General features: G+C 36.1%; 5 protein-coding genes and 1 pseudogene across 7 annotated transcripts; 3 read left to right on the forward strand and 3 right to left on the reverse strand.

Annotated features, from left to right (window-relative positions):
* Window positions 1–1,125: 1,125 nt before the first annotated feature.
* LOC106410060 lies at window positions 1,126–5,362 on the forward strand (annotated as a pseudogene).
* A 1,445-nt stretch (window positions 5,363–6,807) lies between these two features.
* LOC111214462 (putative kinase-like protein TMKL1) lies at window positions 6,808–9,246 on the forward strand. 2 transcript variants are annotated; one of them, XM_048776722.1, is made up of 2 exons: window positions 6,808–7,524; window positions 8,241–9,246. In XM_048776722.1, the coding sequence occupies exons 1-2, from the start codon at window positions 7,002–7,004 to the stop codon at window positions 8,801–8,803; spliced, it is 1,086 nt and encodes a 361-aa protein (XP_048632679.1). In that variant the 5' UTR covers window positions 6,808–7,001; the 3' UTR covers window positions 8,804–9,246. The 2 variants fall into 2 exon arrangements, with proteins under 2 accessions (XP_048632679.1, XP_022573068.2); XM_022717347.2 differs by having other exon boundaries at window positions 6,809–7,524; window positions 8,250–9,246.
* LOC106400743 (pentatricopeptide repeat-containing protein At3g53360, mitochondrial-like) lies at window positions 8,004–11,693 on the reverse strand. The gene is made up of 2 exons (XM_013841118.3): window positions 11,458–11,693; window positions 8,004–11,367 (listed from the first exon to the last, which is right to left on the reverse strand). Exons 1-2 carry the CDS (start codon window positions 11,509–11,511, stop codon window positions 9,196–9,198), a joined length of 2,226 nt encoding a protein of 741 aa, XP_013696572.2. The 5' UTR covers window positions 11,512–11,693; the 3' UTR covers window positions 8,004–9,195.
* Window positions 11,694–11,916: 223 nt separating this feature from the next.
* Window positions 11,917–14,690, forward strand: LOC125607082 (ATP-dependent 6-phosphofructokinase 4, chloroplastic-like). Of its 2 annotated transcripts, none has more exons than XM_048776720.1 (13): window positions 11,917–12,177; window positions 12,325–12,371; window positions 12,446–12,485; window positions 12,562–12,624; window positions 12,691–12,987; window positions 13,066–13,119; window positions 13,191–13,259; window positions 13,334–13,463; window positions 13,540–13,580; window positions 13,676–13,900; window positions 13,988–14,036; window positions 14,120–14,274; window positions 14,366–14,690. In XM_048776720.1, exons 1-13 carry the CDS (start codon window positions 11,917–11,919, stop codon window positions 14,531–14,533), a joined length of 1,599 nt encoding a protein of 532 aa, XP_048632677.1. In that variant the 3' UTR covers window positions 14,534–14,690. The 2 variants fall into 2 exon arrangements, with proteins under 2 accessions (XP_048632677.1, XP_048632678.1); XM_048776721.1 differs by having other exon boundaries at window positions 13,191–13,214.
* A 286-nt stretch (window positions 14,691–14,976) lies between these two features.
* LOC125607083 (ethylene-responsive transcription factor ERF107-like) lies at window positions 14,977–15,735 on the reverse strand. The gene has a single exon (XM_048776723.1). It carries the CDS (start codon window positions 15,733–15,735, stop codon window positions 15,130–15,132), a length of 606 nt encoding a protein of 201 aa, XP_048632680.1. The 3' UTR covers window positions 14,977–15,129.
* Window positions 15,736–16,754: 1,019 nt separating this feature from the next.
* Window positions 16,755–18,234, reverse strand: LOC111214229 (ethylene-responsive transcription factor ERF104). Its single transcript, XM_022716687.2, has one exon. The coding sequence runs from the start codon at window positions 17,757–17,759 to the stop codon at window positions 16,995–16,997; it is 765 nt and encodes a 254-aa protein (XP_022572408.1). The 5' UTR covers window positions 17,760–18,234; the 3' UTR covers window positions 16,755–16,994.
* Between the last annotated feature and the right edge of the window lie 3,980 nt (window positions 18,235–22,214).

Consider the following 22,214-nt stretch of genomic DNA (forward strand, 5'->3'; position numbering starts at 1 on the left):
TAAGTGAGAGTCAAGAAACCGTAATGAACAAGCTCTTGGCCGAACTCTTCTAGTTTTTCTAATTAAGCACCTGTCTTAAACCGTTGTGAACAAGCTCTTGGCCGAACTCTGTCTTGTTTAATATGTATGAAAATGTAGCTTATGTCGTGGATTATGTTTTATGTGCTTGTGTTATATGTGATGTTATGTTTTAACTAATGATAATGCTTCTCTTATGTTTTATGTGCTTGTGTTACGTTTAAAAATATGAGAATGTGTAATTAACATAACTGTGATGCTTTTGATATTAATTTTTACAGAAAACTGAGGTGTGTCCTGTTTTATTATGCTCAGGTCATGGGTTTGGATTATAGCTACACGCAGCCGTCTCAATCGGATGATTATGGTTTAGGCAACACAACAGAGAGTGACCACTGCTCGACAGAAATGAATATTATGCTCGACCAAGCAGAGATTGAAGCTTCGCGTGTTCAGTACCCTCCGCAGCCGGAGGTTGAGTTCGGCTTCCCCAGGAAATGCTACTGCGGTGGAGAACCGGTTCTTAGGACATCTATCACGGGGAGAAGGTTCTACTCATGTGAGAACATCGACGATGGAGACTGCCATGTATACAAGTGCTGGGAGGAAGCGGCTACAGAGGAGATCAAAGCTTTAGGTACACAGTATGCTCTGCTATCAGATAAGATTGATTATATTGCCGGTGTTAGTGACTACGAGTCTGAACTAAATTGTGTGTTTCCTTTTTTTTTTGTGTTTGTTTTTTAATTGCAATGTAATAAAATGTTTGAAATTTTCTAATTAAATGAATAAAATTTGATTTTCTTATTAATTATTCAATTTGTTTTATCTTATATATTTAAGTTTCGCCAAAAAAAAAATATTATACTTAAGGACCAAACAAAAGTCCCACTAATAATCACATAAATTAACCAAAGTCCTTATAATTGTCCTAAACTACTAATATGATTAAAATATACTAAGGACTCTGTTTTTAGTCCAACCGATATTCATGGCCTAAGGGACAACACACCACAGATTGAAAAGTCAACAATATTGACTAAACAAGCTGGTAGTCCGACAAGATCCCAAGTTGTGTCTGACTTTCAACGACCTCTCGTTTCTCAAACCTTTGGGAGCTACCCGGAAAAGACATCACATTCACACAAAGAACATAAACTCTTCTAGACATTTGACATTTTCATACCTTATTCTTACGTTTTTATCATTACTTTCTCGAATCTTGTTTATAATAATATAGTATTATCAAGAATTCAACACAGTTGCTCATAAATTTCCGTGTAACTAAAATATTTTAATTAGGAGATTCGTTCACTGACTCAAATTTGATTCGTCATTTTCTTTACTCCTCTCTTCGACGACCTACCTCTGTCCATCGATTTGTCGAGTTTCTGGGAAAAGCTTTGGAGGTTTCAAGTCAAAACATCATTTAGGTATTTTCAAATCTTATCTGATAGACTGATACCATTGTTTGGCCTTTCTGGCCGTTTCTTAAAGTCTTACAAAAAAACAAACCTTAAAACCCTGATTATCTCAGCCGTTGAGTTGATTAACAAGATTTTCTATCTTTCTATTGTATTTTTTTCTGATAAAAACTTATTTTGTTTTTTTTTTTTTATTCAATAAGAATTCAACTTGTTTGGATTGTCTTGAGAAATATCCTTGTAACTACATTAATTAATAAAATAAGAACATACCATTACCAGTTCATGACGCTATCCTCTCTCCCTTTTATCTCTACAGCTAAGCTGTTAAGTCATCTTGTACCACAAGATTAAGATATCTTCAAAGATAATCGCTTAATTACCCTTTCTTGGTTCCGTTGAAGTTCGAGATATGAGGGAAGGAGCTTTAATTGTAGCGGTAGCGATCAAAGGGAACAATAGCAAAATCAAAGGCGTTATTCGATGGGCACTTCAAGAATTCGCTTCTCAAGAACATGTTGTCTTCAAGCTCTTACATGTCCAGCCAAGTAAGAGTTACAAACGTGACAACTTTTACAAAATTTCAGTAACAAACTTCCATCTGATTTGTTTTGTATGAAACAGGAGATTCGATGTCAGTTTCAACCTCAAGAAAAGACTCGACCACAACGGTTTACAAGAAAGATGTTGATAGGAAAACAAGAGAAATGCTTCATCCAAGCAGTTCCATGTTTGCTCATAGAGAGGTATGTATTGGAATCATGGACTTCTTCACAGTGGATATATGGTTTCTTGTTTCATGTTTTTGTTAACAAGAATCTAACATCTTGTGAAATGTGAAAGGTTCAATTGGATATGATGGTACTTGAATCAGATGATGTAGCCGATGCAATCTCTAAAGCGGTTCAAGATCATGGAATCAGTGAGTTAGTCATTGGAGCTTCCTCTTCTATCATCTTCTCATGGTAACATATCAAAAACACTCTCTTCACTAAAGATTTCTTTATATATATTTTGGTTTTCTTTAGTAATTTTTTTTTGGTTCTTTTGCAGGAAGCTGAAGAGAAGCAACTTATCTTCAAGAATATCAGATGTTACACCGAGATTTTGCACCGTTCACGTTATCTCCAGAGGGAAGCTTCTAAATGTTTGAAAATCCGATGTAGACATTGAAACAAGCATAGCAGATGATAGGAGTGAAAGCCAGTTCTCTTCAAGTAGCCAGTCAGGTATTAACTACTTCACTAGCCGGTCCTGAGATTTAATTACATATTAGCTAATTATATTTTGGGTGTCAAAACCAATTTTTCATCTGGCTATGCTCAAAACCGGTTATGTCTATATATATAGGACGCAAGAAAATCTTGATAACCGGTTTGATTTGATTGATTGTTTCTCTAACATTCTAGGGTCAGTAAGTTCGACATCGAGTCATCAATTCTCATCTACATCTCTACTCTATCAAAGAGTCCAAGCGCTTTCAACCGTTAACCAAAAGGTCGGGACAAATATGGGAACAAAGAAGAGTATTGATACGCACCATAGCAGAGCCGCCTCTCTAGATGTGGATGAACCAAACCAAAGGGGCTATTACCGGACGAACAGCTCATTGGTTAGGTATAAAGAAAGTGATATCCACAGCCGGAGAAGCTCTCTTACTGAGGAAGGATCAAGCTCAGGTTGCTACAGTGACCCTACTTCATCTAGTAGCCAGGTATATTTTCATTTTCATAACCAATCCATAATACCAATTGATGATAAGTGGAGTGATCGATCTTATAATTTTTCGAGTGTGGCATTCTTAACATTCAGATGAATAAAGATTTTGAGCTAGAGAAGCTGAAGATTGAACTCCGTCACATCAAAGGAATGTATGCAGTTGCTCAAAGTGAAGTCTTGGATGCTACTAAAAAGGTTCATTGTTTGTTACAATATTTGGTTATAAATATATTTTTTTCCTTTTGATATTTAAGTTTATATGTATCCTCTTTGTTGTCGCCAAAAAAAAAAAAAAAATATGTATCCTCTTTGTTATCTCAGATGCAAGATCTTAACCAGCGTAGGTCAGAGGAAGCTACGAGGCTCAAGAACTTAACGATAAGAGAAGAATACGCGGAGGAGGCTGTGGAAATGGAGAGGGAGAGACAAGAGGAGGCGGAAAACGAAGCTGAGCTCGTGAGAGAATGTGTTGAGAGAGAAGCTGAGGAGAGACTTGAGGCGGAAGCAAGAGCGGAAGAGGTTAGAAAGGAGAAGCAGAGGCTTGAGGATGCACTTGAGGGAGGACCACTTCAACGCCAACAGTACATGAAGTTTGAGTGGGAAGATATCGTTCACGCCACGTCATCGTTCTCCGATGAGCTCAAAATCGGAACAGGCGGGTACGGAAGCGTGTACAGGTGCAACTTGCACCACACGACAGTAGCTGTCAAGGTTCTTCATTCAGACAAAAGCAGCTTAACCAAACAGTTTCACCAAGAGGTAAATAAAATACATTTTTTTCACTTTTTAACCTTGAAGAATATATTTACTGTTTTCTCAAACGATTTGTCATCTTCAGCTTGAGATTCTTAGCAAGATTCGTCACCCGCACTTGCTTCTCCTCCTAGGCGCGTGTCCTGAACGCGGCAGCTTGGTCTACGAGTACATGCACAACGGAAACCTAGAGGAAAGACTCATGAAACGCAGACCAAACACTGACGCACCGCAACCACCGTTACTATGGTTTGAGCGGTTCAGAATCGCTTGGGAGATTGCTTCAGCGCTCTACTTTCTCCACACAAACGAGCCGAGACCAATCGTTCACCGCGATCTTAAACCGGCTAATATACTCCTAGACCGGAACAATGTGAGCAAAATCGGCGACGTAGGCCTTTCCAAAATGGTTAACCTCGACCCTTCTCATGCATCAACGGTTTTCAACGAAACCGGTCCGGTTGGAACGTTTTTCTACATCGATCCTGAATACCAAAGAACCGGTGTGGTGACTCCAGAATCTGATATCTACGCGTTTGGGATCATACTTCTTCAGCTAGCTACGGCTAGATCCGCGATGGGTTTGGCTCATTCGGTTGAGAAAGCGTTGAGAGATCAAACCGGGAATTTTTCAGAGATTTTGGATAAAACTGCTGGAGATTGGCCGGTTAAGGAAGCGAAAGAGATGGTTATGATAGGGCTTAGATGTGCGGAGATGAGGAAGCGTGACCGTCCTTATTTAGGGAAAGAGATTCTACCGGTTCTTGAACGGTTAAAGGATATTGCTTGTGATGCAAGAAACATGTTTTCTGAAACCGTAAACAAACATCACAACCACGCTCCGAGCCATTTCTATTGTCCAATAACTAAGGTAATTAATTATGATTATTATCTTTTAATTTTACGTCGCTTTATTGCTTTTGTTTTGATCATTTTAGTATGGTTCAATTGATGAATATTAGGATGTCATGGAGAATCCATGTGTTGCTTCGGATGGATATACATACGAGAAGAGAGCCATTAAGGAATGGCTTGAGAAGAATCATAAATCTCCAATGACGGATTCGCCCTTCCCCAACCAAACTCTTCTTCCTAATCATTCTCTTCTTTTTGCTATTAAGGAGTGGAGATCGTCACATACAATTAAATAGGAAAAAGTTCAAAGTTACAAGGCAAAGTACTCTCGTCGATTAACATGCATCGTTGTGTTTTTTACACCATTCTTTGCGCACACATACCACACACTACTACACGAATAGGTAGATGATGTTTATACATATTGAAAATATGGAGTTTTTGTACTTAAATATAGTGACCTTATTTGTCAAAAAAAAAGAAAACCTTCTTCATTTTAGTGTACAAATAGGTTATAGGTTTTGACTGCACACTTGCAGGAAAAGATAATACAGTAGTATTGTTTTTTTTTAATCATATTATCTTGTATTGTATTTGTACATGTCTATAACGTTCAGTTTTGTTGAATACTATAAATGAAACTTGATTGAGAAAATCATAGCTTGAAAAAAGTATTCAAACTTCAATTTGCATGGAAAAGGTATATTTTTCTAATCTTTAGTTGTGAATGATTTATTCAAGATATATGATAGGATCGTAAAGTTGGCCTATATGGTTCCCATTAAGAAGATACTCATATCTTTTATTATTCTGTTTGGTCCAACCACTTTTGTTTTTTTCTTAACACCTATCGGTCCCATAGGAAAAAGAATAGTCCCAACTGAATGGTATGAAAAAAATAATTAATTCGTAAATTTTGTGACTTTTGTCAAGTACGATTTTATTGAATGTAAATGTTGCCTAGGTTAATAAATATGAGTATACGTATACAAATCTGGTTATGTGATATTGTCAAGACACCTAGATAGGCCATTAAATAGTGTGGGTTCTATACTTCTATACAGACCAGTAAACCATTAATGACATCGATTTTTTTTTGCTAAGAAAGACATAATAAATGGTGCGTGATATTGTCAAGACCTACCCTAGCTTATTCTGCTAAGAAAGACCAGTATATTAAAGACTAGTAAACCAATAAAATTAACGAGTAAAAAATTAACGAGTAAAAATCTTGACAAATTGTTCATAATTCATAGAGTAACGTTTCAAGTGAGTTGTGACTGTTGAAAGCCTGTGGCATGAAGGGTCCCCTCTCCAACCTTTGATATGTCAGTATATGACAATTGCGTGCGGGAGTGGGACTATATAAGGACTATACGTTGTGGAAGGATAGATTGTCATTAGATTATTTAAAATTTTCTATAATTGTTTGGCTAGTAATATACATAAACAAATCTCTTTATGATTATTAATAATCATGCCTAAGTATAATTCAATTACAAATCGTGCTGTCCGTGATCATTTTGATTACCCTTTGTTAATTTTCCACGTCTAGTTCTAGTAAGTCTAACACTACAAGAGAGTAAACTAGTCCTTCCAATAAATTGACCTAGACAAATTGGATATCAGTAGGTCATAAACACATGCAATTGGTTGGGAACTTGAGAGGAGAAGAAAACACATTTCAATAATAGCAAGGAAAATAAGACACAAGTCCACATTAATACAACAAGTAACATGTTTTCAGATCTACATTTATATAAATTAACTTTCCCTTAAATATACTAATCATTTTCTTTCTTCACACACATCAATATCACTACTGTGAACAAAAATATTACTCACTTTGTTCATAAGAGATCCATGTTTTAGAATTTTCATACTTTTTAATAAAACATATTAAAACTTAGTTATAAATGCATAGTTTTTTATAATTTTATATTTCCTATATTTTAAACCAATTAAAGCAATTAATGTTCTTGAACTTCACAATTTCTCATTATTAATTGACAAAAATTACATTGAAAATATAAAATATATATCTTTTGAAACAAAAGTTTTTTCTAGAATATGAATCTTTTGGAACGGACGAGTAGTTTTTTTCCATATTTTTTTGCTTTTTCATTTTTTAATTCTCACACCTAAAAAAGGAAACCTTTCCTCAAAATAAATCAAGCTTTAAATCTCTCATTTTACTACCCAAAGACAGAGAACGAAACCTTCTCCCATGAGATGAGAACGCATTTGCTAAAACTGATACTTGCAGTATCTCTACCAACTACATTCTCGATAGCACTCGCCATCATTGTAATCTTCATCCTCTGCAGAAGAAGAACAACAACAACAGAGTCCAATGAGCTCCAATACGACGTCGAATCTCCTTACGAGAAACAAGACTTCTCCGGGTCAGAAACAGAGGAGGAGGAGGAGGAGCTTGTCATCTTCGAAGGAGGAGAAGATCTCACCATCTGCGACATCCTCGAAGCTCCCGGAGAAGTCATCGGCAAATCAAGCTACGGAACACTATACAAAGCGAGTTTGCAGCGAAGTGGGAAAGTCAGAGTTCTTAGGTTCCTTCGACCTTTATGTGCAGTGAGATCTGATCCGGAGGAGCTTGATGGCGTCATCGAGTCGCTTGGATTTGTCAGACATGATAACTTGGTTCCTCTGTTGGGTTTCTACGTTGGAAACAGAGGAGAGAAGCTTATGATTCATCCCTTCTTCGCCTCCGGGAATCTCTCCGAGTTCATTAGATGTGAGTCTCTCTGTTCTTCTTAAAACGCAAAAAGATTAAAGACACAAACTTTAAAAAAATTCGAAGAAAAGTAAATAACTTTTTAGCTGTCTAGATTAGCTTTCGTGTCTGTGTTCTCTCTTCTCGTTGATTCTTGTTTTCTGTGTATGTTTTTTGTTTCCTGGGAAAAAAACAGAGTCCTGAGTTCTCACTTTCCCGGAAAAATGGTAAAACAGTTATCAATGCATTTAAGAAAATAATTACCGTTATCAAATACCTTCCCTTTTCAAAAAATGAAGAAATTGTTAAATTCAAAAAGTTTAAATTAAATTATTGGTCAGAAATTAAAATAAATTGTTTCTTACACATAAATAAAAATATTTATTATTATGCATTACTCATTTTTTTTAATACGTGTGAAAAAATTATAAAATTTATCATTGGGGAAGGGAAGAAGTATTACATACATCAAATCATTTGGTAACTGTAATGATCCAAACTAAACGAAATGGTCTGATGTTTATTGATCTGTCTTTTGTATAGTATGGATCACTACAATTATTGATCTATCTTTTGTCGGTAACTACTTTTTTAGTCACGTCCCACTTTCTTATGCTCACCCATGAAAGACAAAAACTTTATAGATCTCGTTTTAAAAAAACATCGAAATCAGCAAAAGCATTGTCATTAGTTTTCTATTAGTATTATTCACCATGTGCTTAAAAAAAATTGCATAGTTTTGGCAGGTGGAGATGTTGAATCACACAAATGGAGCAATATCTTGAGCATCACCACTGGAATAGCCAAAGCTCTTGACCATCTCCACACAGGAATGCAGAAACCTATCGTTCACGGGAACCTCAAGTCCAAAAACGTTCTCTTGGACCAGAGTTTTAGGCCTAGAGTCTCTGATTTCGGCTTGCATTTGCTCTTGAATCTCGCGGCTGGGCAAGAGATACTAGAGGCTTCAGCTGGAGAGGGTTATAAAGCGCCTGAGTTGATTAAGATGAAGGAAGTGAGCAAGGAGAGCGATGTTTACAGCTTCGGTGTGATCATGCTTGAGTTGGTTTCGAGTAAACTGCCAACGAACAAGAATTCGACTAGCGGTTCTGTTCTTGAACATGAGAAACTGTTGAATTTGTGCCGTTCTGAGATTCTTGGGGGATGTGGTGAGAAAGATGTGACCAAAGAGTATGTTCTTGAATACATTGAGCTGGCGATGTCTTGTTGCTCTCCATCGCCTTCTATTAGACCGAGCTTCAAGCAAGTGTTGAGGAAACTTGAAGAGATCAAGAAATGATGCCTAGCAAGCTGACTAATCTTCGGTACAAACAAGCCAAGAGAAAGTTTTGAATCTTTCAAGCATTCAGATTCTTTCACCAACGATAACAGCGTAGAGAAGATGATTCAGGGGAGAGAGAGCCTTCTTGAACAAAATTTCACCAGGGGATGATACAATACATATCACATGCTCTAGACAGTCGATACTTACAGAGACGAAATTTTGCTTAGGCAGGACTTCAAGAATAGTGGATGGAGAGAGGAAGATAGTTTCAGACGCCAACAAGGGACTCAAGGAACTTTCAGCAACCCTTCATCAAATGGCTTGAAAGTAACACGGTTTCTTGAATGTAATGTCCTTGACGTTGTTTCTCATAGCATTGTGTGCAGTATGTGCAGCAAGATTACGATTCAATGCTTTTTACTCTTTATTTTCTCCATCAAATCATTCAAAACTCTGTATATATCATCCTTCTGGGGATGGTGATGATCCCCAGAGCAAAACTTGTGGATCTGACCTCCAATGGTTATCCAGCTCAGGCCAGGTTCTTTTCTCATGGCTTGAGAGTTCATCACATTCCTTACACTCAACTCAGCTTCAATATTCCCAGCTTCTCTGTACGCGTTTGACAATAGAACAAGAGCAGCTGAATCTTCCGGGTTATAACCAATAACCTTCTGAGCCGCAATCTCAGCCAACTGAATGTCCCCATGGACCCTACACGCTCCAAGCAACGTCGACCAGACTTTCTCATCAGGCTCCATAGGCATCTTCATTATAAACTCCCATGCTTCGGATAGACGTCCCACACGGCCCAGGATATCAACCACACAAGCATAATGTTCAATCTCCGGGACCAGTCCATATTTATCCTCCATCAAGTGAAAACACCTCAGGCCTTCGTCCACTAGTCCTCCGTGGCTGCAAGCAAAGAGAAGACATAGGAACGTAACAGAGTTTGGTTTGGGAAAGACTAACTCCTCCATCTTTCTAAAGAGTCCTAACGCATCTTTAGCCATGCCGTGTTGGGCGTATCCAGATATCATGGCGGTCCATGAGACGACATCAGGGTCTTTCAAAGATTCAAAGACCTTGATGGCGTCTCTCACGCTACCGCACTTCGCATACATGTCGATGAGAGCACTCTCGACGCATTTGTCTGTAGCAAAGCCAGTTTTGTATGTCAAGCTGTGGACTTGCTGTCCATATTCAAGGAAACAGAGGCTAGCACACGACGCGAGCACAGCTGAAAACGTGATCTGGTTCGGTTGAAACCCCGTTTCTCTCATCTGGGAGAAAACGCTTAGTGCTTCCTCCTCCCATTCAGAAGACTGAGAGTAAGCTGTCACAAGCGTTGTCCATGAGATCTGATTCGCTTCCTCTCTATTAACGTCGAAAAGCTTCCTCATTGCTCCAAGCTCACCACTTTTGGCGTATGCATCCATCAAGGCGTTGAAAAGACACATCACACCGGTGGTTTCTCCCCCACCTTTCACGATCATTCCATGAACCTGCTTTACATATTCTAAAGACCTCATGTCAGCAACTGAATTCAACGCACTGCAATACGTGTACACATCTCTCTCGACATCATTCCGACACATTCTAAGGAACAGTAACACCGCTTCTTCCCCCTCTCTAGAACTTGTATAACCAGATAACAAAGCGTTCCACGGTAAATTCACTCCTCTGCATCCAGAGAAACTCGACTCAAAAACCGACCTCGCTTCGGTTAAGCATCCACATTTCGCAAACATATCAATCAAAGCTGTCCCCACGTGGACGTTCGACTGCACACCCATCTCTAACGCAACACGAGTAATGTATCTACCTTTCTCAGCATCTCCCAGCTTCCCAACAGCTTTGGAGACGCTGATAAAACACGGCACGTTCGGTCTAATCCCTTCCTCCAGCATCCTCGAGAAACTAACGTACGCTTCCGAGTAAAGACCGTTCGACGCAAACCCTGATATCATCGCGTTCCACGAAACCTCGTTACGACTCTCCATGGAGCTAAACACCTTACGGGAATCCCCAACCCTCCCCAGCTTAGCGTACACGCTAAGCAAAGACGTGTTAACAAACGTGAGAGACGAGAACCCGCGTGTCACAACCTGAGCGTGAACCATTTCACAGAGAGTAACGCCGTCCACGCAACAAGTACACGCCTGCGCTGCAGCGGAAAGAGCGTATTCATCTGGGGAAACATCACAGCTAAGCATCTCGACGAAGTAGCCAAACCCGTCGCGGTGAAACCCGTTCTCTGTAGCTCCGACTATTAATACAGTCCACGAGAAAACACTCTTGTGGGGAATTTCGTCGAACACCTGGCGTGCGGAGCCGAAGTCTGAGGTTTTTGAATACGCGATGACCATTTGATTCAACAGCAGCGTCATGGACTTCGACGTAAACTGAGATTTGGTGACGATCCCATGAATCGATTTCGTGTTTTGAAGAGAGTTTTTATCTGCAGCATCTCGTAAAAGCTCTGTCAGTGATGTAACTGGATAAGGTAATGAGATTGAGATTTCTCGAGGCTTTTGCTTAATCTGTGATGGTGGAAACAGTGATGAGGTTCCTGTCTGGAAGGAACACGAGATCTCGTCATGAATGAAAAAGGAAGCTACTTTAAAGATAAGAACTACAGAGAAAGAGAGAGAGAGAGTTCTTACAGATGATGGGGTATTAATGGTTAGAGGAAACGATATCCCGACAGAGGAGCTCATCAGATGTTCTGTCGGATATCAAGTAACAGAGGATTCCGGCAAGGAGTGGATAGAACCTCCCCGGAAAAAAAACAGATGTTTATGTTCAACAAACTAAAAAAGTTACAAAACGGCAAGCAGTGCTATCATATTTAACAGGAACGGCAGTGTTTTCTTTGTTTTGTATGTCTTCTGAGTTTTATAATCATTGCCAGAACTGTTTATCCATTTCCCACATACATTAGAAAGCTCTTGAATTTGTGTAACGAGTAACGACAAAAATATATTTTACTAGTTTTTCTATTAAAGATATGTTCTTTTTTTTTTAAACTAATTTTCTCCGCTAAAATCAATTCTACACAGAGATTCGATTCTAAGCTGTTTCAGTCCCACGATCTCGGATTTGTTCTCTCCGTACGTACGAATATGGAAGCTTCGATTTCGTTAATTGGGTCTACTCCAAAACCCAACCTTTCATCACTTATCAGCCCTTCTTCTTCCGTCGTCCTCCACCCTCGTCTCCCTCTTCCTGCTTTGAGGCTGAAGAAAGTCTCAGCCTTTCCTCGAATCTCCCACCGTAACCGCCTCATCAGAGCTCAGTGCTCAGATGGATTGAGACCAGAGGAAGACGATGGGTTTGTGCTAGAAGACGTCCCTCACTTGACAACCTTCCTCCCTGATTTGCCGGTGTGTGTTTTTTTTTTACTTTCCTTGTTTCTGTCTCGTTAGTACATAGAAGAAGCTTATGGTATGTCTGTAATGAGTTTTTACATTTAAAGGTAATAACTTTTTCTCTTGGGTATATAAGATTTTAATTTGTTTCTGATGTCATAGTCGTACCCAAATCCACTGAAGGAAAGCCAAGCATACGCCATTGTTAAGTAAGTTAAACTTCTTTCTACATGGCATTAGTAAGTAAACTAGTAATGTATAATGTTTATGGCTGTTTCTGTAGGCGAACCTTTGTCAGTTCCGAAGATGTGGTTGCACAAAATGTAACCTTTGATCTTTTTATCCCCTAAGCATTCTTCTTTAATTTTGCTTGCTCAAGTTTCTTCTTCATCTTTTCAGATTGTAGTCCAGAAGGGAAGTAAGCGAGGAGTACACTTTAGGCGAGCAGGGCCTCGAGAAAGAGTATGTTTTTTTGAACTTTTTGTAAAAAGAATTATTCTCGCAACTGAAAACTTTTTTTGTTCTCAGGTGTACTTCAGATCAGATGAAGTAAAAGCTTGCATAGTGACGTGTGGGGGCTTGTGCCCTGGGATTAATACGGTTATTAGGGAGATTGTATGTGGATTAAACAGTATGTATGGAGTCAGTAATATTCTCGGCATTCAGGGAGGATATAAAGGCTTTTATTCTAAAAACACTATCACCTTGACGCCTAAAGTGGTTAATGATATTCATAAACGTGGTGGAACTTTTCTTCAAACCTCGAGAGGAGGACATGATACAGCCAAGATTGTTGATAACATTCAAGATAGAGGAATAAATCAGGTAGCTAACATAAACTAATAACCCTTTTTTTTTTCTTTTTTTTAGGGTATAGTGTTTGGACTAAGCCATAGCTTTCAGGTGTATATTATTGGAGGTGATGGGACTCAAAAGGGTGCAGAGAAGATATACCAGGTGATTTGATTTCATCATCACTTGTTAGTAGTTGTTGTGTATATGTAACATTAAGTAATTGAATTGTGAAGGAAGTGGAGAGGCGTGGGCTTCAGGTGGCGGTTTCTGGCATCCCCAAGACAATTGATAATGATATTGCTGTAAGAACTCTTTCATCTTTGATCTCGTATGGAGTTTCTTATACATCTATCTTCTTCCTCATCCAATGTTTTAGGTGATTGACAAATCCTTTGGGTTTGACACTGCTGTTGAGGAAGCTCAGAGAGCTATCAATGCTGCACATGTGGAAGTGGAGAGCGTGGAGAATGGAGTTGGAATTGTTAAACTCATGGGCAGATACAGCGGTGAATGTTCCTGTGGTCTCTACTCTCTTTTTGTGAATCTGAAGGTTAAAACTTTTTTGGTACAAATTTTCTGCAGGTTTTATTGCAATGATTGCAACTTTAGCAAACCGTGATGTGGTAACAATAGACACTCTTATTTGATTGTTAAAAATTTGTCACAATTAAAGTTTCTTCTATATATAGTGGCGTTAGTAACAATGGAATGTGTGCAGGATTGTTGCCTGATTCCAGAGTCTCCGTTCTACCTTGAAGGAAAAGGTGGGCTGTTTGAGTTTGTAGAACAACGACTCAAAGAGAATAGCCACATGGTTATTGTGATAGCCGAAGGAGCTGGACAGGACTATGTTGCTCAAAGCATGCGCGCTTCTGAAACTAAAGATGCGTCAGGAAATAGACTCTTGCTTGATGTTGGTCTGTGGTTGACTCAACAGATTAAGGTTAGAAAATGGTTTCTAAGTTGTTGTTTTTTGTTTTTTTTTGAGAAACATTCGAGATGAGTTTTTTTTGTGAACACAACGTTGCAGGATCATTTTACAAATGTTCGGAAAATGACTATAAACATGAAGTACATAGGTATATATATATATCTTCAGATTCGTTGTCTCTGTCTTGTTAATGATCTTCTGCACATTTTATTGACTCAATATACTTTGTAGATCCGACGTATATGATAAGAGCAATACCGAGTAACGCATCAGACAATGTCTATTGCACTCTTCTTGCCCAAAGTGCAGTTCATGGAGCAATGGCTGGGTACTCTGGTTTCACCGTTGGACCAGTTAACAGCAGACATGCTTACATCCCTATTTCTGTAAGCTTTACACAATTTTTACTTAATCATGGAGGAGTCATATATATAATAATTCAATGACTTTTGAGTGACATGTTGTGTATTTGTGCAGCGAGTGACAGAAGTGACCAATACGGTGAAGTTAACGGATAGGATGTGGGCTAGACTCCTTGCATCGACAAATCAACCGAGTTTCTTGACTGGTGAAGGAGCGTTGAAGAATGTGATCGACATGGAAACTCAAGATAAGATTGATAACATGAAGATCTCTTCTATCTAGCTAGAAACAGGCCACGTTATATATATTCATCAACTGTTGCTAGACCATATGCATAGAAGAGATATCTCTTTATCGACAACCATGGAGTATTTCATTGGTTACAAGAACTCTTTGGTTATAGCTTATTCGCAATAATAATACTCAATTTAGATGTAAACACACAGATATTTTTAGTCTCTCTCTATCTCTCTGCTAGTTTAAAACTGCAACTTGTGCATCTCTCCTCCATCTTTTAGCTGTTGTGTGTGGTCCTTGCAATTCCTTGTCAGATTTGCAAATGAATGCTGACTTGTACCCAACCATGAGACAACACTTGGGTACATTTTTTTTTAAATTCTGGTCCCTCTTGCACAACTTGGATATCTACTCAATTCTTTGATTCATACTCTCTGGACATCACTACCAATTAATACCTCACACTGATCCTACAGCTCTTTAAGCCATGAAAGAACACACAAGTTCCATTGTCACATAGTACATACTTTGCAAAACACATTAACTACACTAATCCAACATCTTCTTGGCTCTATACATAATACTTCACATGCTTATATAGATTTACCTATACTAATTAAACTTAAGCATCACTAGTCCCATTAGTTTGATGATGAATAATTGCTCATAGTTGTTCCTTGAGGCTCCGGTACATCGTTTCTTCTCCTCTTCCGGCAAGAATTGACCGGAGCATCATACTTTCCTGCGTCCAAAGGAAAGTTGAGCACAGCTTTTCTTCCCCTGAGCTTAAAAGCTTCATGGTCATAAGCTCTTGCAGCATCAATATCACTCTCAAAAGTGCCTAGCCAAATCCTTGATCCTTTCTTCGCCGGATCTCGAATCTCTGCTGCGAATTTTCCCCATGGCCTCCTTCTCACGCCTCTGTAATGCCTTGTCTCTTCAGCTCTCTTTGATCTTTTCCGGTTTGAGACAGTTTCAACCTCAGGTGATGTTGTAGTTGTAGTTGTTGTTGTTGTTGATGATGATGATTCTGCTTCCATTTGCAGAAACTCTTGGACATAGGAATCTGGATCAAGAGCCGGTGAACTAGGCTCCTGTTTAGGAACTTGGTTTAAGGGTTCTAGAGACCAGAGTCCTGAGAAAAAAGCAGCGTCATCAAAGACAAAATCTTCCATGAAACCATCAGGGATCATCAAGTCTTCAAAGAGATGCTTCTCCAAATCAGAGCTTTCCTCAATAGTTGCCATATTTTATTTTCTTATGCTGGCAGACAAAACAGAAGAAGAAAAGTCTTGCAAGTGATGTTTTGAATTAAAGTTCTGATCTATCTTCTGTGTTTATAAAGACAGAAGAAAATAAAAAATCATAAACATGTGTTTGACAAACATGGGTGTGAGGTGTCACATGTCTCTCTTGTTTACTATGTGATCCCCCAGTCTTATCCATTAACCATTTATGGAGACAAGTTAAAAGATCTTTTGTCAAGTTGATCAAATTGCTTTTCTTGTAGGGTTGTCTTTGCTAGCTACTTGCTAGTATATGATTTGAAGCAACTTGATGTTTCCTTCTTTCTACTTAACTTTGCAGGGCTCCACTTATATAACCAAACCCTACTACCCTCTTGCTCAGTTGCTTGAAAAATTATACTCCTAACCTAGTAATAATATTTATTTTTCTTATAAATATAATAATGGATAATTCTCGAACATTTTTATGTTTTTGTCACAAAAATAGACCTCAAAAACTAAAATGATCAAAATAACATTTTTTATTTTGAATTTTTTTTTTCTTAAAAAAAATTTGAAATCCTATCCCAAAACTCCACTCTTCAACTCTAAACTCTAAACCCTAAACTCCACTCCTTAACTCTAAACATTAATGTCTATATTAATTAACCATAGGAGTATAAGTGTATATTTACTTCTTTTGATAAAACATTTAAGTCTATTTTGGTCATTTTTATTTTTAAGGTTTATATTTGTGACAAAAAAAATATTAGGTCTATCCTAGATAATTTTCTATAATAATCAACTTTCTTAATTATATAATAATATATGTAAGATAATGTTGATTACACACTTTTATGGATGCTTTGTAGATAATCTTAGACGGCAATATCCATTGATTAGTGTAGTTCTACTATTGAAATTCTTAACTTTCATAAACTACTTCTTGTGTTTTTTTACATTATTTTAGTTATTTTTCTTCTTTCTATTATATACTCTATTGACTATTTAGCAGATGGGGAGTAATATAGATGACTTAATACTTATGACCAAGAATATTTTTATTACAGTCAACGAATTTATAAGAAATGAAAAATACAAAGTATCATTTAAATTTTCAACATCCATAATTTTCCTATTAAAAATTAATAAATAAAATGATTGGTACTAAACTATTAATATGATATTTGTACACTAGTGCTATACTTATATACTATAGAAATAAAGAAATTTTGAGTGACGTAAGTGAAAACGTCATCAACCGTTGACAAGTCCGAAGTTCAAGTAACGGAGATAACGGAGAAGTTGGGAGACGTCGGAGATAACGGAGGAACACTGAAAATCCCGTCTCCTGCTCCCACATCCCAAAACCCCATCCAACTTGACGGCGTTAAAGGTACTGCTTCAACCTCAGCCTCCGTTGTCTCCGTGGTATCACTCTCTTCTTCCTCAACTTTAACCCTAACAGCTACCGCCTTCTCATCCTCCTCCACCGCCGGAGAACTCTTAACCCTCTTACGTTTCCCATTAACCCCTTCCTCAAGAAAACTTTCTGACGTAGCCCTAACATCTAGAGGGAAATTCAAGATTGCTTTTCGTCCACGCAACTGAAACGCCGCTTGGTCGTAAGCTCTTGCAGCTTCCACGGCCCTGTCGTAAGTTCCTAGCCATATCCTAGAGCCTTTCTTGTTCGGATCCCTAATCTCTGCCGCATATTTTCCCCATGGCCTCCTCCTAACTCCCCTGTAGTGTCTCTCCTCTTCCTCTTCTCCTGTCTTCTTCACCGTACCAGAGACTGTTCTTGAAACGGATAGGTTCGGTAAGGGCGGTTTACGTCGGTTAAGAGTAGAGTTTGGTTTATGGGTCTGGTTGTTGATGGTTCTTGGGCTTGTCTCTAAGTGATAGTCGTGAACTTGGCTGGTAAAGAGAGATGGGCCAGTTTCATGAAGAGTGAAACTGGAAGGTTTGGTTTCTGTGGAAGCAAAATCTGTGAGAAGGTGTTGGCTTATGAATTCGATGGCTAAAGATTCTTGTTTAGTTGTCATCTTCAGTACTCCTTATTAACTTACTTGAACCTCTTGATCTTTGTGTATGTGTGGAATTGAAGTGTGAAGAAGAGTGACGAGGAATATGGTAATATATAGTGGTGGGAGCTTTAGAAAGTAAGAGAGGGTTCGAGGGAGTTTCGTGGATCGGACCGAGAACGATCATACTACCTTGTGTTTGTTTGGAATTGTAGTGGACTTCTGACTTGTTTCTTTATCTATTAGATTTCGTCGTTTTGTTCTTTTCTGTTTTTCCTTCTTGTCTTTTTCCCTCAACATGGACTTTTTGTCATTTAATAGTACTAATCAAGTTATCATGATGACTTCTTTTAGACTTTTAAATATACAGAGTTTCAGGTTTTTGGTTTATTCGCAGGAGTTTTGAGATTTTAGGTGAAGTTTTTTTTTTATGGATATTTATAACATAACTGTAAGAAGTTTGATGTATTGTGATTTGGTCTCACTGACTGAAAAATCATCCGTTTGATCCGGCTTTGGTTCTGTATTTGCTTCTACCCGATCCATATTTATGTTATTATTTTATAACAAAATTTAATATCTTTAAAATAAATAGAAGACAGCAAGATCAAAGCTAGAAAGGAAAGAACATTGCATATAAAAGGAAAAGAATTGCATGCCGGAGTCTGTCAAAGGTATATTACTACAAATATCATTGTAATTTTTCTCAGAGCATCTCTAATGAAAATTTCATTTTTTTTCTTCAAAATAGAATCGAATAGAATATGAGTAAAATGCTTCAATCTAACTCTATATCTCATTTTATGGAGTAATCTCATTATAAAGTGAGATATAGAGTTGAATTGGAGCATTGTCTACTTCATACTCTATTTTAGAGTAAAAAAATGGAATGAGAATGAAGATACCCTTATAAAACGTTTCTATTATTCCTATCATTTGTAATTAACTATAATTTTTTTTTTGTTTAAGGTTCATGCAAGACAATTATAAATGTACAAATTTTATGTATTTATCTGTTTAAATAAAAACATTACAAATATACTAATTTTGATCAATAAAAATTATTTATTAATTATATATCTCAAGCAATATTAAATTTTATTTAAAATACTAATAAAATTATTTATTTCACAACAAAAATCTTTTCTTAAACATCAAATAAATTAAAATAAAAAGAGTATCAACATATTGAATTGAATGTTGAATTGTTGCAGCAAAATCTGGAAACTAAAATACCATGTTTTTGGTGTTCCACCACATATGGTTGCAGCAAAATCTGGAAACTAAAATACTAATGGAATGCTTTCTCAAAAAAAGAAAAGTTACCATTGGAATATAAACATATTGAACGTTGAATTTGTTTCATCCGAGAAATGAATGGTTGAATTTTCTGACCATTATGACTAAAGGCGCGACCACTCGTCAAAGCCAACGGCCACGGCTAGAATATTAATTATTTCGTTGGCTCCACGAAGGTGTCTCACTTCAACTTGCCAAGATTAACATTTTATTTATTTGTAACCAGTAAAAGATTTATGACTGAAATAATATTCTCTCTGTTTCATAAAAAGTATAATATGAACATATTTCATGCAAATTAAAAAAAAAACACTGATATATCCTTATTTATTATATAATTATTTAATAAAATAATTGAACTAAACATTTATTGGTTATTTAAAAGAGTAATAAAGAGATTTAATGTAAAAAATTACATTAGAAATGTAAATGATATTTTCTTGAAACAAAATAAAAAATCTAAAATGAAATTCTTTATGAAATAGAAGAGTATCAAATAGTGTTATCTTGACATTTTTTTTACAAAAAAATGTCATTTTACAGTATTCAGTATAATTCATATTTAACTTAAATTTGATATTAACTAAATATGTTGATAGTAATAAAAACATAAATACATTTCAATTTTTTTTAAAAAAAATTATATGAAAATTGTTTAGCTGACACTCTTTGAGAAACTAAAACAATGCCAAATAGTACCAAAAGTTTTAAAATTGGCAGATTCAGTATGAATTTTCAGGCCCAAAATATTAGGATTGATTGAATGCAGTCGGAGAAGAGATGCCAATCCCTTACTTATTAATAGGGAAGCATTTTGAAAAAATAACCTTTATTTTATATTTTATTTACTGAGATGCCATTATGCTGAGGTGGCAAACCCACATACTTCCTCAGCCTAACTAATCAAATGACCTTTGATTACTAGAATTATTATCAAGACTGCCATTATATATTGCAGTCGATATTAATCATACAACAAAGTTTAAAAATAAAAGGGATAAGAATACAAACTAAATAATAAAGAAAAACAGAAAAGTAATATCATTTGTTTTCTTTCATACGAAATCTGGGTTTTCTACCTGAGAAATCTTACAGCTATTGGTTTTCTTTCATACGAAATCTGGGTTTTCTCTTTGAGAAATCTTACAGCTGCTTCTACACAATTAGAGACCATCTCCGGCTACAAAGAAGAGATCAGAAGGGCTTCCGCAGACGCAGAGCTCGACGTCCACCGTACGGCAAAGAATTAGTCTCAATTAAGCAACCCTTGCGTCAGACAATATGGTATGAGAGCAACACCTAGAGATATCCCGTTTATAGCTGTGAAATCGACTACTAAGTCTCCGTTGTTTTATAAGTCGAACGCCGTAGAAGATGACGGAGAACGAACTCAACCCTCAAAACAGCACAAGCTACGGAGGAACCGAATACAAAGGAGAGATTTTTTGATGTGGGTTTAGATATAGAGATCTTTTTCTGGTTTGGGGTATTTGCTGATAGTATGTTTCGGGAGATTGAATGGCTTTCAGTTGATAGAAGATGAGTGGACCACAGAAGAAAGACTTCATGTGTTTGAACATTTTCATATAACTTTTTTTTAGTGAATATAAATTGTTTATTAGGTGAACTTTCGTGTGATTCAGACCACAAGTGTTAAGGTATTTTCGTTGTGAGTTTATTTATGAACTGAATTGATATATTTTTCAAAAAAACACTTTGTCTAATTAGTTATTAAGGTAACAAAATAATTGAGAAAAATGATATGGTTATAATAAAAATAAATATATTTTCTTAATATATATGAAAACATGAAACAAAATCTGTTAGTGTAAAATAAAAAAGTATACAATTATAAATTAGCTATTAGTCGTTGTAATTAAATTTAAAATCGATTTAATGTAAAAACACTAAATCTTTCATCAATCATGTAACTATTTTTTACACCAAAAAAATAATTTGACCAACTCAAAAATATCAGTTTAAGGAAATGTTTTATCATTCAATGTATAATTTATATGTAATCATATAACACGGAAAATATAAAAATTATGATTAATTCTAAGCCATGAGCTCTGATGAATATCAATTATGTGAACATTGAAAGCTTCACTCTATGCTTTTTGTAACCTTTAAGAAAGTTAAAAAAAATACTATCAGTAATATGTCATAAAATTTGTTTTATTGGTTGTTTTATTCTGATCTAGCTTCAAGTTTGAGTAATAAAATAATTCTTCGTCAAAAAAAAGTCATAGAACATTTAAACAAAAAAAGTCAATAAACATTTTTTATTTTGTTTGAACATATGAAGATGCTGTTATTTTATGTTATCTTTATAGAAATTATATTTAAATTTCATTTGGTTTGGACTAATTAGTTTTAGAAAGTATTAGGCTAATAAACATGTTTCCAATTATAGTCTCAATAGCCCATCAAAAATGGCGATTCCATCAAAGTTTTCAAATAATTTTGTCCATATCAATGATAAATCCAAAACGGATGTATACGAAAATCTGAAATCTACCTGATTTCTTTTAGTGTTATTTACTATAAACTTTTTATTGTGCATTAATTTAACATTTTACATACGTATATCAAACTAAATCTCTTATATATTAATTGAAGAGCATTACAAAAAAAATTTGTAGCCAATTGTCATCACTTGGATGATTCTTATAATTTTTTTTAAGTTGGTTCATCTAAACATATATTATACATTTTATTAAATTAAATATAACATTGATTAGTAGTATACAAAAAAATATTCTCATTTTTTTCCTTAAATAAAAACTACAGAATTACCTAATATGATTAACATATTATGTCAATGAATGATTTCGAATAATAAAAATCTGCTAACAATTTTTGTATCATTCACGTTTTTGATTAGTTTTATATTTCTAAAAGAAACTAAACAATCACATGAAAATAAACAATCACTTTAATCATATATCACTAAAACAATATTGTAAATAAACAAAAATGATTATTTTGATTTATGTGATTACTCCAGTTTAATTATATACATAGTAGTTATTCGCTTCTCAATTATTCAATATACTTATTATTTCATAATACATGATGAACACAAAATAAATAATAATATGCAAAAATAATTTCTATATATAATATTCGGTACACGTCTTCATCCCGCGCAAGGCGCGGATCTTTATCTAGTTG

The sequence above is a fragment of the Brassica napus genome, chromosome A3 (genome assembly GCF_020379485.1).
Source record: "Brassica napus cultivar Da-Ae chromosome A3, Da-Ae, whole genome shotgun sequence".
NCBI lineage: Eukaryota > Viridiplantae > Streptophyta > Magnoliopsida > Brassicales > Brassicaceae > Brassica > Brassica napus.

What these genes read in the sequence shown, in the direction of transcription:
- LOC111214462 (XM_048776722.1), top strand. Translation starts at nt 7,002, where the DNA reads ATGAGAACGCATTTGCTAAAACTGATACTTGCAGTATCTCTACCAACT. An exon ending in TCTCTCCGAGTTCATTAGAT is followed by an intron (nt 7,525 to 8,240) that starts GTGAGTCTCTCT and finishes AAAATTGCATAG; the next exon opens with TTTTGGCAGGTGGAGATGTT.
- LOC106400743 (XM_013841118.3), bottom strand. Translation starts at nt 11,511, where the DNA reads ATGAGCTCCTCTGTCGGGATATCGTTTCCTCTAACCATTAATACCCCA. An exon ending in CCATTAATACCCCATCATCT is followed by an intron (nt 11,368 to 11,457) that starts GTAAGAACTCTC and finishes TGTTCCTTCCAG; the next exon opens with ACAGGAACCTCATCACTGTT.
- LOC125607082 (XM_048776720.1), top strand. Translation starts at nt 11,917, where the DNA reads ATGGAAGCTTCGATTTCGTTAATTGGGTCTACTCCAAAACCCAACCTT. An exon ending in CCTTCCTCCCTGATTTGCCG is followed by an intron (nt 12,178 to 12,324) that starts GTGTGTGTTTTT and finishes CTGATGTCATAG; the next exon opens with TCGTACCCAAATCCACTGAA. An exon ending in CAATTGATAATGATATTGCT is followed by an intron (nt 13,260 to 13,333) that starts GTAAGAACTCTT and finishes CCAATGTTTTAG; the next exon opens with GTGATTGACAAATCCTTTGG.
- LOC125607083 (XM_048776723.1), bottom strand. Translation starts at nt 15,735, where the DNA reads ATGGCAACTATTGAGGAAAGCTCTGATTTGGAGAAGCATCTCTTTGAA.
- LOC111214229 (XM_022716687.2), bottom strand. Translation starts at nt 17,759, where the DNA reads ATGACAACTAAACAAGAATCTTTAGCCATCGAATTCATAAGCCAACAC.